Raw genomic sequence first — 14,921 nt, 5'->3', positions numbered from 1 at the left:
ACGTGTGTAACCAGCTCCCAGATCAGGAAACAGAACCTTCTCAGCCCCGGGAACTCCTCCACATGCCCCCTCCTCAGTCACTACCCTTCCCAAAGGATACTCCCTCTGGACCTCAAACATCATCAGCTCATTTGCCTGTCTTTGTATTTTGCATGAATGGAATCCTACATACATGCTCTTTTCTGTCTGGCTTCTTCTACGTGATGCCAAGTCTATAAAGTTTCATGTGGTAGATGGCAGTCATTCATTACACAATATTCCATTCATTTATCTTCTCTCCTGTTAACAAGGATTCAGATTGTTTCCAGTTTGGGGCTGTTATGAAGATCACCACCATGAACATTCTTGCATGTATCTTTGGCACACACAGGTTCACATTTCTGTTGGATAACATCCCAGGAATGAAATGTTCAGGTCATAGTGAAGGTACATGATTAATTTTAGTAGAAATTCCCAACCTATTTTTCAAATTGGGTTGTACCATGAATCATGGATTGAATTGTGTCCATTCCAAAATTCACATGTTGAAGCCCTACCCCTAGTACTCAGAATGTGACTTTATTTGGAAATGGGATCATTGCAAGAGTAATTAGTTAAGATAAGGTCATTAGGATGGGCCCTAATCCAAAATGACTGCTGTGTCTATAAAAAGGGAAATCTGGACACAGAGACAGACATGCACACAGGGAGAAAGCCATATGTTGATGAAGGCAGAAATCAGGGTGATGCATCTACAAGCCAAGGAACCACCAAAGATTGTCAGCAAACCTCCAAATACGAGGGGAGAGGCATGGGACATATTCTCCCTCAGAGCCTCCAGAAGGAACCAACGCTGCTACTACTATGATTCTTGGATCTTGGATTTCTAGCCTCCAGAACTGTGAACCAATAAATTTCTGTTGTTTTAAGCCACCCACTTGGTGGTTCTTTGTTACAGCAGCCAGAAGAAACTCATACACCTTGTTACCCTCCCATTGGCAGCATGCAAGAATTCCAGTTCCTCCTCAGACTCACCAGCTCCTGATAGTGTCAGTCTTTCTCATTTTAGCCTTTCTGCAGGGCAGCAGTAGCACTGAATGTGCTTTTAAAGATGAGCTTTTAAAGCCACATTTAGGAGCCCCACATTTTGCAAATGCCATAAAGCTGATGAACCACTGGAAGCCTTCCCCAGCACAGAGATTAAGTCCACAGACTCTGGGGCCTGGCCACCTGGTCCAAATCTCACATCCACCACTGTATAGCTCTGTGACCTCAGGCTGGCAATTTTGTCTTTCTGGGCCTCAGTTTCCTCAATGCATGACAGTAACATAGGGACATCGTGGGAATTAAATGAGTAAATAAGCCAACATAGGTAATATGCTTAGACTAGTGTTTGGAACAAATAAGTACTCTATAAGTGCTGGGGAGTTTTATTTCTTTCTTTCTCTATTTCTTTCTCTGACTTTCTTCCCCTCCTCTCACTTCTTGGCACAATGTTCTGTTCTCCCAGAGAAGAATGTTCTATTTGTGGACTTCTCCCCCACCTTGAAAATTGATCTAGGTATTTCTGGGAATTTTTCTGTGGTTGACATAGAGGCTGTAGGCAATAGAAGCGGGAGACACTTGAGGAAAAGGTTCATGGTCCTGCCGTCTGGCTTGGTGATTTAACCTGACCATCAGACCCTGCCATCATGCACCTCCTCTAAAGGGAGATTCTGACTGTTTTGGGGAGAAGGAAGGGAACCAAGAGTTCATTTTTACATTTCAGTGGTCTTTTTTTTTTCCTTCTCCTCCTGGAGTTTGGTCTGGGGAGTCCTCCTGAATTTCGTGCTTGTTTCTGGTCCTGTGAGGACTACATGTTAGGAGGGGGCTTTGTCCTTCTAATGGTACTTCTGGAGTTTCTCCCACTGGTTGATCCTGTGTTCTCTTTCCCTCTCTGGGCTACCAGAGCTCTAGGACTCCACAGGCCAAGGATATTTAAGGACGGAGCCCCAGGAGAACCAGAGCTCCCCCTTCCTCCACCTGTCAGGTCATACCTGAGTCCCACTCAGTGCTCACCTGCTTTCCTTCCTCACCCCCATAGAGCAACGATGCCTCAGGGAACACTTGGAACTGGTTGTACTTCATCCCCCTCATCATCATCGGCTCCTTTTTTATGCTGAACCTCGTGCTGGGTGTGCTGTCTGGGTAAGTCTCTGCTCCTCCCCCCATCCCACTCCCCCTCACCATCTTTTTCCCAGAAAGAGGCCATCGAAGCTTTGTTTTCATTCTCCAGGCAGAGAATAGGCCTCTTTTCTTGCTTTGGGCTATTAGACAGTTATCAGCAAGTCATGTACAGGTGCATAAGTTGTGCACTGCTGGAGGCACCCAGTGAAGGGACTCATGGGAGCTGAAATCCAGCCCAGCTTTCATTCACCAAGTTGTGCCCCTGGCATTGAGCTACCTCCACCCAGGGGGAGGGAAGTCTCTTGGTAACTTAGACCTCTCACTTGGAAGGTTCTCTCAAAATTTTCAGGCCCACAACCCAAAATACAAGAAAATTCGATAGAGCTTTAATTTCTATAATTTACATTTTTTAAAGATACAATAGGTCCACTATTTTCCAAATATAAAATCATAGCATACAATCAAACATGCATTTTCATGACACACATTGTCCCCTACCCCCAAGATTGTTTTTCTGGGTTAATCATAAATGAGTTTCATTTTTCTCACTATAAGAAGTCTTGGGACTGGCTTGGTGGCTCCATGGTGCCATGATGGACCCCAGCTTCCTCTGGCTTTCCACTTTGACATCTTATTGTAGGCTTTCAATCTCATGGATGCTTCATGGTCTCAAGATGGCTGCTTCATGTTCACAAGATAGCCATCTCACATTCCAAACAGGAAGAGGAAAAAGGGAAGCCAAGAGGGTCCTATATCACAGAAGTGAGGCTGCCATAGAAATCTTCAGCTTGTGTGTCATTAACTTAACTTAAAAGAGGGATGACATTATTCTTTAGCCAGGAATACAAAGAATGAGAATGGGGTATGCAACCATGGCATGGTTTATGGCTTTGTTTGTTTGTTTTTCTCTCTAACTGGGTGCAGCTGTTGGGAAATGTGGGAAGCTGGCAGAAATACCCACTCCTATAATATTCTGATCTTCTCCTAGAAGACCTGATTCCTCTTGTTGAAATGCATTGCCCTCCAGGGATTCTGGATCCCCAAACATACACAAACACACACGCACGCACACACACACACACGAACTCCCTAAAATCTAAAACAGCCAGACCTGGCTCTTTTGTGCTTCTTCAGGGAGTTTGCCAAAGAAAGGGAGCGGGTAGAGAACCGGCGGGCTTTTTTGAAGCTGAGGCGGCAGCAACAGATTGAACGAGAGCTCAATGGGTACATGGAGTGGATCTCGAAAGCAGGTGAGGCCCTTTCATCCTGGGGCCCAGGAATCGAAATCCCAGTCCACGGAGCACACAGAGAGTCATGCATGCAGTTTGGAGATGGATGAGGGGAGGGTCGTGATGGGAGGAGAAAGAGGATCTGAACTGGTAGTCCCAGTTTTTAGCAACAAGAACCCAGAGGGATGAAGCCAGAATATGACATATATAACACCTAAGAGCTTTAAAACCAGACATTGGTTTAGATCCCAACTCTTCCACCTCCTAGCAATGCACCTCACCTCCTTGTGCCTCGGTTTCCCTGCCTGTTAAACAGAGATAATGATAGCTCCTGCCTCATAAGGGCTGTTTAAGGAGTCTCTAAGGTAATCCAAGCTAAGCCACTTAAGAAGAGCAGTGCCTGACATACAGTAGGTACATAGTTATTTGTTCAGCCGTTTAAAGACTTATGGGGCACCTGCTGTGTGCCAGGCACTGTTCTAGGCACTGAGATTTGGTCTCTGCCTGCAGGGCTCTGATAGTGTAGTGAGAGAGACAGAAAATAACCAAATATATATAGTGTTGGATGTTGCCAAATGCTGAGAGGAAAAATAAAACAGAGTAGGAGGCAGAGAAGAGTCAGAGAAGGCAGGGTGATCAGAGAAGGTCTCTCTGAGGAGGTGACCTCTGAGCCGAGACCTGAAGAAAGTAAAGGGAGAAGTCATGTGGATGTCCAGGGGAAGGGCTTTCCAGGCAGAAGGAACAGCAAGTGCAAAGACCCTGAGGTAGGAGCAGAGTTGCATCACAGCAGGGAAGCTATGTGTGGCTACAGCAGAGTGAGGGGGAGAGCAGAGGAAAGGAGGACTTGGAGGTGACAAGGGCCGGATCAGGCAAGGTCCTATAGGCTATGGTAAGGAGGTTGGTTTTTATTTTGAAGGAGGTAGGGTTAATGTCGGCTTTAGAACCATTGCTGAAGTGGGGCTGGGAGTCAGAAACAAGTGAGCACACATTTCTGGCTGAGCGAGTTGTCACTCAGCAAGGGGAGAGTGGAGTGGCCAGAAGGACCCTTCTCCTTTCTGGTTCAAGGGAACCCATCCCCAGGAGAGTCCTCCAGACGCTGGAGCTTAACTATGTGCTCTTCCTCTTCAGAAGAGGTGATCCTCGCCGAGGATGAAACCGACGGGGAGCAAAGGCATCCCTTTGATGGTAACTGCTCTGAACATGGCTCAGGGGGTGGAGGTGGGGTCCCAGTGGTTGAGGGGAACAGGCTACTCCATACTGAGGGGCCTCCAGGGAATGGATGTTCAGGGCCCACGAGATGCCAAGAACAAACACAAGACCAGATTAGGCTCAGGAAGATACAGGGAATGGTGGGAATCTGCTTCCTGGAGGAATTTCAGGACCTTGATACAGGGTGTCCACTTCTTGCCTGCCCTTTCTGCTTTGACCATGTGCCCAGCTTCTTCTGCTTTCTGCCTCTGTTTTCCCCATCTGTCAAATGGGCACGATAATAATCATACCTACCTGAGTTGATTGTTTATGAAGATTACATTAATCATTGCAAATAGAATGCACAGGACAGTGTCTGGCTCAGGATCAGCCCTGTTTGTGTTCACCAAGTAAAATAAATAATAATAATTTCACCAGTGGAAATTCCCTGGTGGTCCAGTGGTTAGGACTTGGCCTATTCACTGCCGTGGCCCAGGTTCAATCCCTGGTCAAGGAACTAGGATCCCACAAGCCAAAAATAAATTAAATGAAAAACAAATAATTTCACCAGGAATCCAACTTACTATTAAGGACAGTTGTCTCACATGTTAGAAATTTGGCTACTCAGAGCAATGACTTTGGATTAAAGACACCAGGAGTGAGAAGGAAGGAAAGGAGCTTGGGCTCTATCCCAGTAGGTTAAAAAAATGGATTTTACTATTTGGGAGGAGGGAGAGAGATTACCCATGGGGGTGTGTAAATCACTTTAGTGGAAGTGTATGCCTGAAGCCACTGTCCCCTGGAGAGCTCTTGGGGGTGGAGAACCTAAATATTGGGGAAGGGCTTCCAGAGCCCCAGCCAGCCTAGCAAGTGTGCTAAAGGTTAAGGGGTGGGCTGTTTTCATAGGAGTCACTACATATCCAATCCCAGGGCTCCTAGAGGGAAAATGGCAGCTGAGAGCCCAGACTTAGAGTCAGACTGAATGGGACTTGGTTCTCATCCTTACCCCTTGGGCAAAGTCCTGTAACCTCCCTAAGCCTCTGTCTCCACATCTGAGAAATGGGCATCCTGTTACCCCTCACCAAACCAGACTGCCAAGCGGGTGAAATCCAACAACACATAGAAAGTCCCTGGTAGAGCGCCTGTCACCCAAGGACACACTTGGTCGATGCTTTTGTAGCAAAAAAGGTAACGTCTTTTTCTCTTGTCATGTTTCCATTGTTGGAGCTCTGCGGAGAGCCACCATAAAGAAAAGCAAGACAGACCTGCTCAACCCCGAGGAGGCTGAGGATCAGCTGGCCGATATCGCCTCCGTGGGTAAGTCCTCCTGCTGCCGCCTGGCCGTCGTTTATTACTGATCGCCCGGGGAGATGGAGTGGGAGGGATTGGGGACCGGACTGCCTAGATCTGGGTCTCATTTCTGCGCCATCCCACCTGTGTTTCCTGGAGCAGATGACATGATTATGAGAATAATAACAGTGCCTGTCATATTATTTCGAGGAGAAGTAAAACTAAATAAGCCACACATAGGGACTTCCCTGGCAGTCCAGTGGTTAAGACTCCGTGCTTCTACTGCAGAGGGGCATGGGTTCGATTTCCTGGTGTCAGAACTAAGATCCCACATGCTGCGTGGTGTGGCCAAAAATAATAATAATAATCCACATACAGCATTTACAAAAAACATGTGGCAGAGAATAATGTCCCCGTGGTACTGGCTAGTATTATTATTCATTAATTATTCATGAATAATATTATTGTTCATTAGTTCTCATTGAGGGGCTACTGTTATTAAGTGCCCAGTTGTTAACAAGACAGAGACCAAATCCCCACCCACGTGGAGTTTGCTGTCCAGTGCAGAAAATAGATGTTAAACAGGTCATTACACAAATAAACCTGTAATGATAATGGCACTGCAAAGGAGATGCCATGTGCTCGGCCTGCTCTGGAAGAGTGGGGTGTGGTCAGGGAGGGCTCCTGGGAGGAGGTGACATTGACGCTGAGGACCGAAGGGGGGGTAGGAGTTCACCATGGCAGTGATAGGAGAGAGAACCACATGGAAGGCTGTGCTCAGGCTGTTGCTGTTGGTTATCTCCAAGGGCAGAGTTTGAGATGGGAGAAGACATTTACTTCTTTCCTTCTCGCCCCTCTTGAATGAGACCGTGCTGCTTTTGACCTTCTCCAAGGAGACTATTATTTTTTGAAATGGGTTTTTTAAAATTCCAATTATGAAGGGGATTCCCTGGTGGTTCGGTGATTAGGACTCTGCACTTTCACTTCCCAGGGTCCAGGTTTAATCCCTGGTCGGGGAACTAAGATCCCACAAGCCACATGGGTGTGGCCAAAAATAAATAAATAAAATAAAAGTGAAAAAAACAAAAATTCCAGTTATGAAGAGTAAATGGGAGAGCTTCCAGGCAGAGGAAATAACACGAGACTCTGAGGGGAGAAGGCATTAAGGCTGTTGGGGTATCTATGTGGCTGGAGAGTAGAGGCAAAGATGGGAGAAGGCGGGAGGGAGGAGGGAATTCCAAATATATACATTTTTCTGGGAACTCCCTGGCGGTCCAGTGGTTAGGACTCCAAGCTTCCACCGCAGGGGGCACTGGTTCGATCCCTGGTCCAGGAACTAAGATCCCACAAGCCGGGCAGCCACAGCCAAAAAAAATAAATAAATAAAAATATACACGTGTTTTTAATACCCAGGTACCAACTACTTCATACTCTGCTTTTTTCACTCACCCTTAGTTTATATGCTTACTGCTGAGTTTCAACATGATTTCCATCGCCATCCACACTCCAGAGGGTGGCCATGCTGTAGTTTGCTCAGCCGTGGCTTTATTATATGGTGTTTGAGTTGTTTCCAATGTTTGCCCTTACAAGGAGCACTGCTGGGAACATTTATGTGCAGTGACTCCCCCCACCCTTTGGGCGGATTTCCTTGGGGATAATTATAGGATCAAAGATATTAACAGCTTTTCGACTCATTATTCACAGAACCATTCTGAGTTTCAAAAACATTGAACCCATTTATAAACCTGCCAAGTACGCAGACACTCACGGATTCTTCCACCCCGGCCATTCCCTATTACCCGTTTAATTTCCTTTCCCAGATAAGTCAGTTTGTAATGATACCTTAAAGCTTGTTTTCATTTGCATTTTTAATTTCTAGCCAAAACACTCTTTTCCTCGTAATGATGAACAAGTCCCATTTCCACTTGTGGATACATCTGTTTCTCTGCTTTCAGCAAGTTCAAGAATTGGAGCACTCCATCAATGCATTTGATCCGTCACGTCTGTCCCACATCTTTTCCCATTTAAGTTGCTTCCATTTTTCTAATCTATTTTGTTGCATTTTGATAGACAAACATTTTACCACATTTATTAAATGCCAGGCACTGAAAAAGGTGGGGAACCCAAGTCAGGATCTCCTCTATGGATAAGATTGGGTACCTGTTCTTAATTAACAGGGAGATGTTATTTTTCATCAGTCCTTCTAAAAAAGATGGAAAAGTGATACCACCCAGTGTTGGCAAGGATGCAGAGAAATGGGCATAGCCATATGCTCTTGGCAGGAATGTAGTTTGCAGTGTTTCTGATGTACGGTTTGGCATTATTTAATTATTGATGTTTATATTCTTTGACCTGGAATTTCTGCTTCAAAACATTTCTTCACATATGCAAAAGATCTATGTACCAGCCTCTTCTCGGCAGCACTGTGTCTGGTATTCAAAAACGTAAAAACCAGAAACAACCTGTGTGCCCCCAAATAGGGAGATGGCTAAAGAAATTATAGTATTTGTATACAACTGAATACTCTGCCACCAGGAAAAAGAATGGAGTTGCTATGACATGGAAAGAAGTCTGAAATATATTCTTTTGGTGAAAAAAAGCAAGTTGCACAACACCATGTAAAATGTGTGGTCCCATTTTTAAAACAATATTAAGAAGTGTAAAAGGTACTTAAAGATGTGGAAAATGGAGGGATTGAAAAGGATTTTCACTTTCTCCATGACATGTTGCTGAAATGGAAGGATTGGTGACAGTTATTACTTTTGAAATCAGAAAAGTAATTAGATAAGTTCACAGCAGAAACTAACACATCATTGTAAAGCAATTATACTCCAATAAAGATCTGAATAAATAAATAGTTACTTAAAAGCAACAGAGACTAATTGTAAGGAGTCTAATAGCTATGCAAAGCAGGGAGGAATTTGTCTGGTGGAAAAGCAAAGAAAGCTTCATGAAGGAGGCATTTTTAAACTGGGCTTCACGTAGAACCGGGAGAGTGTTACTAATTCTCTGGGATCGCCATCATAAAACAGCACAGTCTGGGTGACTTATTTTTTTAAAGCAGAAACTTAACTTTCTCATAGTCCTGGAGGCTGGAAGTCCAAGATCAAGGTGTGGGCAGGGTTGGTTTCTGGTGTGGCCTCTTTCCTTGGCTCATAGATGTTGTCTTCCTCTGTGTCTTCACGTGGCCTTTCCTCCGCGTGTGTCTATGTCCTAATCTCCTCTTCTTATAAGGACACCAGTCGTAGAGGATTAAGGCCCACCCTAATGACCTCATTTGAAGGGCCCTCTCTCCAAATACATACAGATTCTGAGATACCAGGGGCGGGGGATGGGGGCGGGGGGGACAGTGTGGTGTTAGAACTTTATGAATTTGGGGGATAACATGGTTCAGATCCTAACGAGGAGGTAGTGGGGGTGACCCAGGAAACCATGATAGATTCACAGAGGGTTTGTTTGTGGGAGCCCCTGGGGCTTGAATTTGTGGCTGACATAAGAAAACTTGCTACTTGGAAAACCCAGGTTCGAGGCTGGCATTTGATAAACATGTGATAAAAGGAAGACGAGAAACTGAAGTAGAAAGCTGTCATACTGAATAAGGGCCGACGTTGTCCCATGGCACCTCTGTTAAGAAAGCAGGTGACTTTCAACTTTGTAAGTGGATCCAAAACAGGCCAGTGGCTTGGTCTCCCAGGACCAGGTTTGCTGCAGGCAAACCCACTTTAGCCTGGTCGCTCAGAAGCCCACAGAAAAGGGCCCCTATGCTAGCACGGGCTTCCTACACAACCCTGAAAGAGACCTCTGAAATTCCAGGGTTCTGACAAGGAAATGCCTTCACCTTTATTTATTTACGTTAAATAATAATAATAATGTTTCAAACTCAGGCAGGAACCATGTGGCACTTGCCCTCATGCTGTACCCTAGTGAATGCAGCCTTACGTACAAGGGTGAGTCAAAAATTATCTGCACTCTGGCTGTAGAATTTACAGAAGTTGTAATATAACCGGAGTGTGGATAGTTTTTTTTTAAACTCTTTATGGGGGTATAATTGCTTTACACTGTTGTGCCAGTTTCTGCTGTACAACCAAGTGAATCAGCTGTATTTATACATATATCCCCATATCCCCTCCCTCCTGTGGCTCCTTCCCACCCTCCCTATCCCACCCCCCTAAGTCATCATCAATTATCGAGTTGATCTCCCTGTGTTATGAGGCAGCTTCCCACTAGCTATCTACTTTACATTTGGTAGTGTATATATGTCAGTGCTACTCTCTCACTTCGTCCCAGCTTCCCCTTCACACCTGCCCCCGCTGTGTCCTCAAGCCCGTTCTCTACATCCGCATCTTTATTCTTGCCCTGCCACTGGGTTCATCAGTACCATCTTTTTAGATTCCATATATATGCATTAGCATACAGTATTTGTTTTTCTCTTTCTGGCTTACGACGCTCTGTATGACAGGCTCTAGGTCCATCCACCTCACTACAAATAACTCAATTTCATTCCTCTTTATGGCTGAGTAATATTCCATTGTATACATGTGCCACATCTTCTTTATCCATTCACCTGCTGATGGGCATTTAGGTTGCTTCCACGTCCTGGCTGTTGTAAATAGTGCTACAGTGAACATTGGGGTGCATGTATCTTTTGGGATTATGGTTTTCTCTGGGTATATGCCCAGTAGTGGGATTTCTGGGTCATATGGTAGTTCTATTTTTAGCTTTTTAAGGAACCTCCATACTGTTTTCCATAGTGGCTGTACCAATTTACATTCCCACCAACAGTGCAGGAGTGTTCCCTTTTCTTCGGATAATTTCTGACTCACCCTCGTAACTGATGATTCTACTGAGCTGGCAAATCAGTTCATAAACACATTAGAAAATGGTCTCATGTAGAGTTGATCAACTGACTGCTGAAATATGGACCTTGAGTCATTGTTAGGAAAAATTCAGCCATGAATGGAATCTGCCGTCACAACACAGGTTCTTTAGGAAACTCAGATCCCATTTAGATGATTTTAAGGGTATAAGCTCAGTGTGAGCTGTATTCATTTGCTAGGGCTGCTGTCGCAAAGTACCACAAACTGGGTGGCTTGAAACAACAGAAATGTATTCTCTCACAGCTCTGGAGGCCAGAAGTCCAAACGGAGATCAAGATGTTGGCAGGGCCGTGCTGCCTCCGAAGGCTTTAGGGAATAATCTGCCCCCACACTTTTCTCTTAGCTTCTGGTGTTGTCGGTAATCCTGGGCTCTCTTTGGCTTTCATTCACCTCACTCCAATTTCTGCCTCTGTCATCACACAGTCTTTTCCTGTGTGTCTCCGTGTCTCTTCTCCTCTTATAAGGATACCGGTCATTGGATTTAGTGCCCACTCTAATCAAGTCTGACCTCATCTTAATTTGATGGCATCTCCAAAGACCCTATTTCCAAATAAGATCATATTCACGGGTACCACAGGTTAGGACTTCATATCTTTTGAGGGGGTAGTTCAACCCACAATTTGGGAAGCACCGATTTCAGTTAACAGAGAATTTGAAGGGCATATAAATTGCCAAAAATCCTGATATTCAGCCTTGGTGCTGCCATACTGCTGTCCTCACCCGTGGAACGTTCCAAGCTAGGACTGGCCTCCTCTAGCTCTTGACTCCTTGAATGTAACTGATCTGAACTGAAATGTACTTCATACTAACACATTAGATTTGAAATACTTAGTACCAAAAAAAAAGGAGTGTAAAATATCTCTCTAATATATTCCTATATTGATTCCACATTGAAATTGATATCTTAGATATGTGGAGTTTCATAAAATAGCTTATTAAAATTATTTTTAAAATCTAAGGGTTTCCTGCAATGGCAATTCCAGACCACAGAGGGAAAGTAGAGACAAGACTGTATAGAAAAAGGGAGCATGGGTCAGAGTGAAAGTGAAATACAATAAATAGAGAAGACAGTACGGAGCTGGCATGTAGTAGGTGTTCAATTAATATTCACTTTCCTCTCCCTTCCTGATGAGTGGGATGCTTATTATGGAATGTGTCTCCAGGCCCTGTGATCAGGAAAGACTTCCTCCAGGAGCTGGCATGTGAACAGGTCTTGATTTCAGCTCTTGGGGTTGTAGTAAGAGATTTATTTTTATTTTTATTTTTATTTTTTGGCTGTGTTTTATCTTTGTTGCTGTGTGCAGGCTTTCTCTAGTTGTGGAGCAGGGACTTCTCTTCATTGCAGTACATGGGCTTCTCGTTGTGGTGGCTTCTCTTATTGTGGAGCATGGGCTCTAGGCGTGTGGGCTTCTAGCTGTGGCTCACAGGCTCTAGAGCGCAGTAGTTGTGACACACGGGCTTAGTTGCTCCACGGCATGTGGGATCTTCCCGGACCAGGGATCGAACCCATGTCCTCTGCATTGGCAGCCAGACTCTAAACCACTGCTCCACCAGGGAAGTCCCCTGTAGTAAGAGTATTTTAATCTTACCAATAAGCATGATGTCCAGCATCATGCTAGGGGGTATTAACTCACTGATTTCTCCCAATAGCCCTGTGAGGTGGAAGGCACTTGAGTCCCAAGATGCTAGGTGACTTGTCCAAGGTCATCTGCCCAAGGTCACTCGCTGCTTGGTAATGGAGCAGGGTTTCCATGTGGCTCCAGCAGGAGTGGGTGTCAGGGGCATCCTGCCCGGTGTGATTGCCAAGCCTTGTGGCTGCCTGTGGGTCTGGGCACATTTTTGGGAGGAGCCACAAGGACCAGAAATGTCCCAATTGGGAAGGGCCATGAAGAGCCACCCTGGGGTCCCCAATGCCCATGGGATCAGGCAGGCGATGGACATGAGTGGAGGGTCCAGCCACTAGGCCAGGCCGGCTGCTGCTGGGCAAGAATATAGTCCCTTCCTCATGGCCAGTGTTCCAGGAGTAAGTGCAGTGTGGTGGCCAAGAGCACAGGCTCTGAACTGATCCGACGCTTCTTAGCCACTTACTGGACTCCCCTCAGCCTCTGTTTCCTCCGGGTGTGAAATGGGGTTAACGATGGTCCCTACTTCCTAAGGTTGCAGTGAGGAGCTCACTGTGTAAAATGTATGCCCCGCAGTGCCTGCTACACGTTCGATAAATGTCAGCTGTTATTTTCATTCATGAGAAGCTGAAATCCATATTTTTGTGGAAAATCTCCCGGTTTTTAAATGTAGACCAATAAGTTCAACTTTCACAAACCCAGGATGAACCAGCATGGCCCCTGGGGTGCCAACGCACAAACTCTGTTTAGAATTTTGCCAATAGGAAGTGGCATCCTGAGAGATGTTTTCTGTGTCCCGTGCCTGGCTGGTGTGATGAGGTTGATGAACATGCTTGATGGATGAACATGTAAATGAACAAATGAATGGATGGATGAATGGATGGATGTATGAATGATGCACAAAGAAATGAATGGATGGTTGAGTGAATACACTAATGAATGGACAAATGATGAAGAAAGGAATGAATGAATGAGAAACACACCAATGAGTGAACAAAGGAATGAATGCACAAATAAATAAAGGAGGACTTCCCTGGTGGCACAGCAGTTAAGAATCCACCTGGCAATGCAGGGGACATGGGTTCGATCCCTGGTCCGGAAAGATCCCTCATGCCGTGGAGCAACTAAGCCTGCTGTGCGCCACAGCTACTGAGCCTGTACTCTAGAGCCCATGAGCCACAAGTGCTGAGCCCTCATGCCACAACTACGGAAGCCTGCGTGCCTAAAGCCTGTGCTCCACAACAAGAGAAGCCACCACAACGAGAAGCCTGCTTATCATTTGCCTGGACTAGAGCAGTCACCTCCTCCCTACTCCCGCCTTTGCCTTCCACAGTCTGTTCCCTCAACACCAGCGAGGGGGTGCCTGTGAACCCCTGAGTCAGGTCACATCCCTCCTCTGTTCAAACTCTCCATGGCTCCCACCTCACTCAGAACAAAAGCCCAAGCTCTCCTCACAGCTCCCAAGGCCCTTCGCAGCCTGCCCAGTCCCCTCCTTGCCCTCACCTCTTCCCTCTTTCCACCTGAACCACTCTACTCCAGGCATACTGTTCTCTTTATGCTGTTCGCCCAAATATGTCAGGCAGGCACATTCCTGCCTCAGGGCCTTTGCACTGCTATTTCCTCTGCATAAGATACCTAAGATACTAAGGTGACTCAGGCCAACTCCTTCACCTTAACCACTTTAATACTGCAGCCTACCCAGTGGTCCCTCCTGGGGGTCCCAGTCCCTTTATTTTGCTCCACTTTCCCTTTTTTCCAAAGCACATTTCACCTTCCATCACAATATTTTTTCAATATTTATTTATTTATTTATTTAGCTGCTCCGGGTCTTAGTTGTGGCATACAAGATCCTTAGTTGCAGCATGTGGGACCTGGTTCCCTGACCAGGGATCAAACCCACACCCCCTGCATTGGGAGTGCAGAGCCTTAGCTACTGGACCACCAGGGAAGTCCCCCACCACACTATTAATTTACTCAGTTATCATATTATGTTTGCTCTTCGTCTCCCCCACTGGAGTATCAGACCCAGGAGTGCAGGACTCTGTTAATGTGTATTCTGAACATCTGGGACAGAGCCTGGCACAGTAGGTACCTCATAAATGCTTAAGAGCAAAAATATATGTGGGCAGAGGACACAGCTGGCTCATTTTTTGGTGATTACTTCTAAAGCGAAATGTCTATGGAAAACTAGAATCCTATCCACACCACCTCCTGGAGGCTTTCAAAGTATGGTCTATGCAGTTCTGCTGCTTGCCTCTGCACTGGGAGTGTGGATAAAGCTCCTGCCTTATCCCACCCTGTGGCACGACCCCCAGAGTCACCAGACATGGCCAGGAGAGGAAGATATAGAAAATTGGCTCGAGCATTGGAGAGCCATCAGCCTCCCCATGACATCATGAGCGCTCATTACTTATTTCCAATACTGTTATTTTCAGGGACATCACCTTCTCATAAGCTCCATCTCTGGAAAGCTAAGTCCATGGGTCATGATGGTTCCCAGGGGCTTGCTTGCTTGGGAGGCTAATGGATTCCCTGGCCACAATCTGTGCCTGGGCCACACATTGGTTAAT

The 14,921-nt window shown here is 45.8% G+C and overlaps 1 protein-coding gene across 3 annotated transcripts in view; it reads left to right on the top strand.

The window, feature by feature from the left end:
* CACNA1A (calcium voltage-gated channel subunit alpha1 A) overlaps positions 1–14,921 on the top strand; it is a 241,325-nt gene that overhangs the window by 132,247 nt on the left and 94,157 nt on the right. For all 3 annotated transcript variants that reach the window (XM_057708526.1, XM_057708527.1, XM_057708528.1), the window contains exons 7-10: positions 2,063–2,166; positions 3,280–3,395; positions 4,503–4,559; positions 5,790–5,879. In XM_057708526.1, the coding sequence (XP_057564509.1) occupies positions 2,063–2,166; positions 3,280–3,395; positions 4,503–4,559; positions 5,790–5,879 (367 nt within the window). The remainder of the gene's footprint in view (positions 1–2,062; positions 2,167–3,279; positions 3,396–4,502; positions 4,560–5,789; positions 5,880–14,921) is intronic.

The sequence above is a fragment of the Hippopotamus amphibius genome, chromosome 15, assembly GCF_030028045.1.
Source record: "Hippopotamus amphibius kiboko isolate mHipAmp2 chromosome 15, mHipAmp2.hap2, whole genome shotgun sequence".
Taxonomy (NCBI): Eukaryota; Metazoa; Chordata; class Mammalia; order Artiodactyla; family Hippopotamidae; genus Hippopotamus; species Hippopotamus amphibius.
Note: the sequence above shows the minus strand (reverse complement) of the source record. Positions and strands in the feature narration are given on the sequence as shown.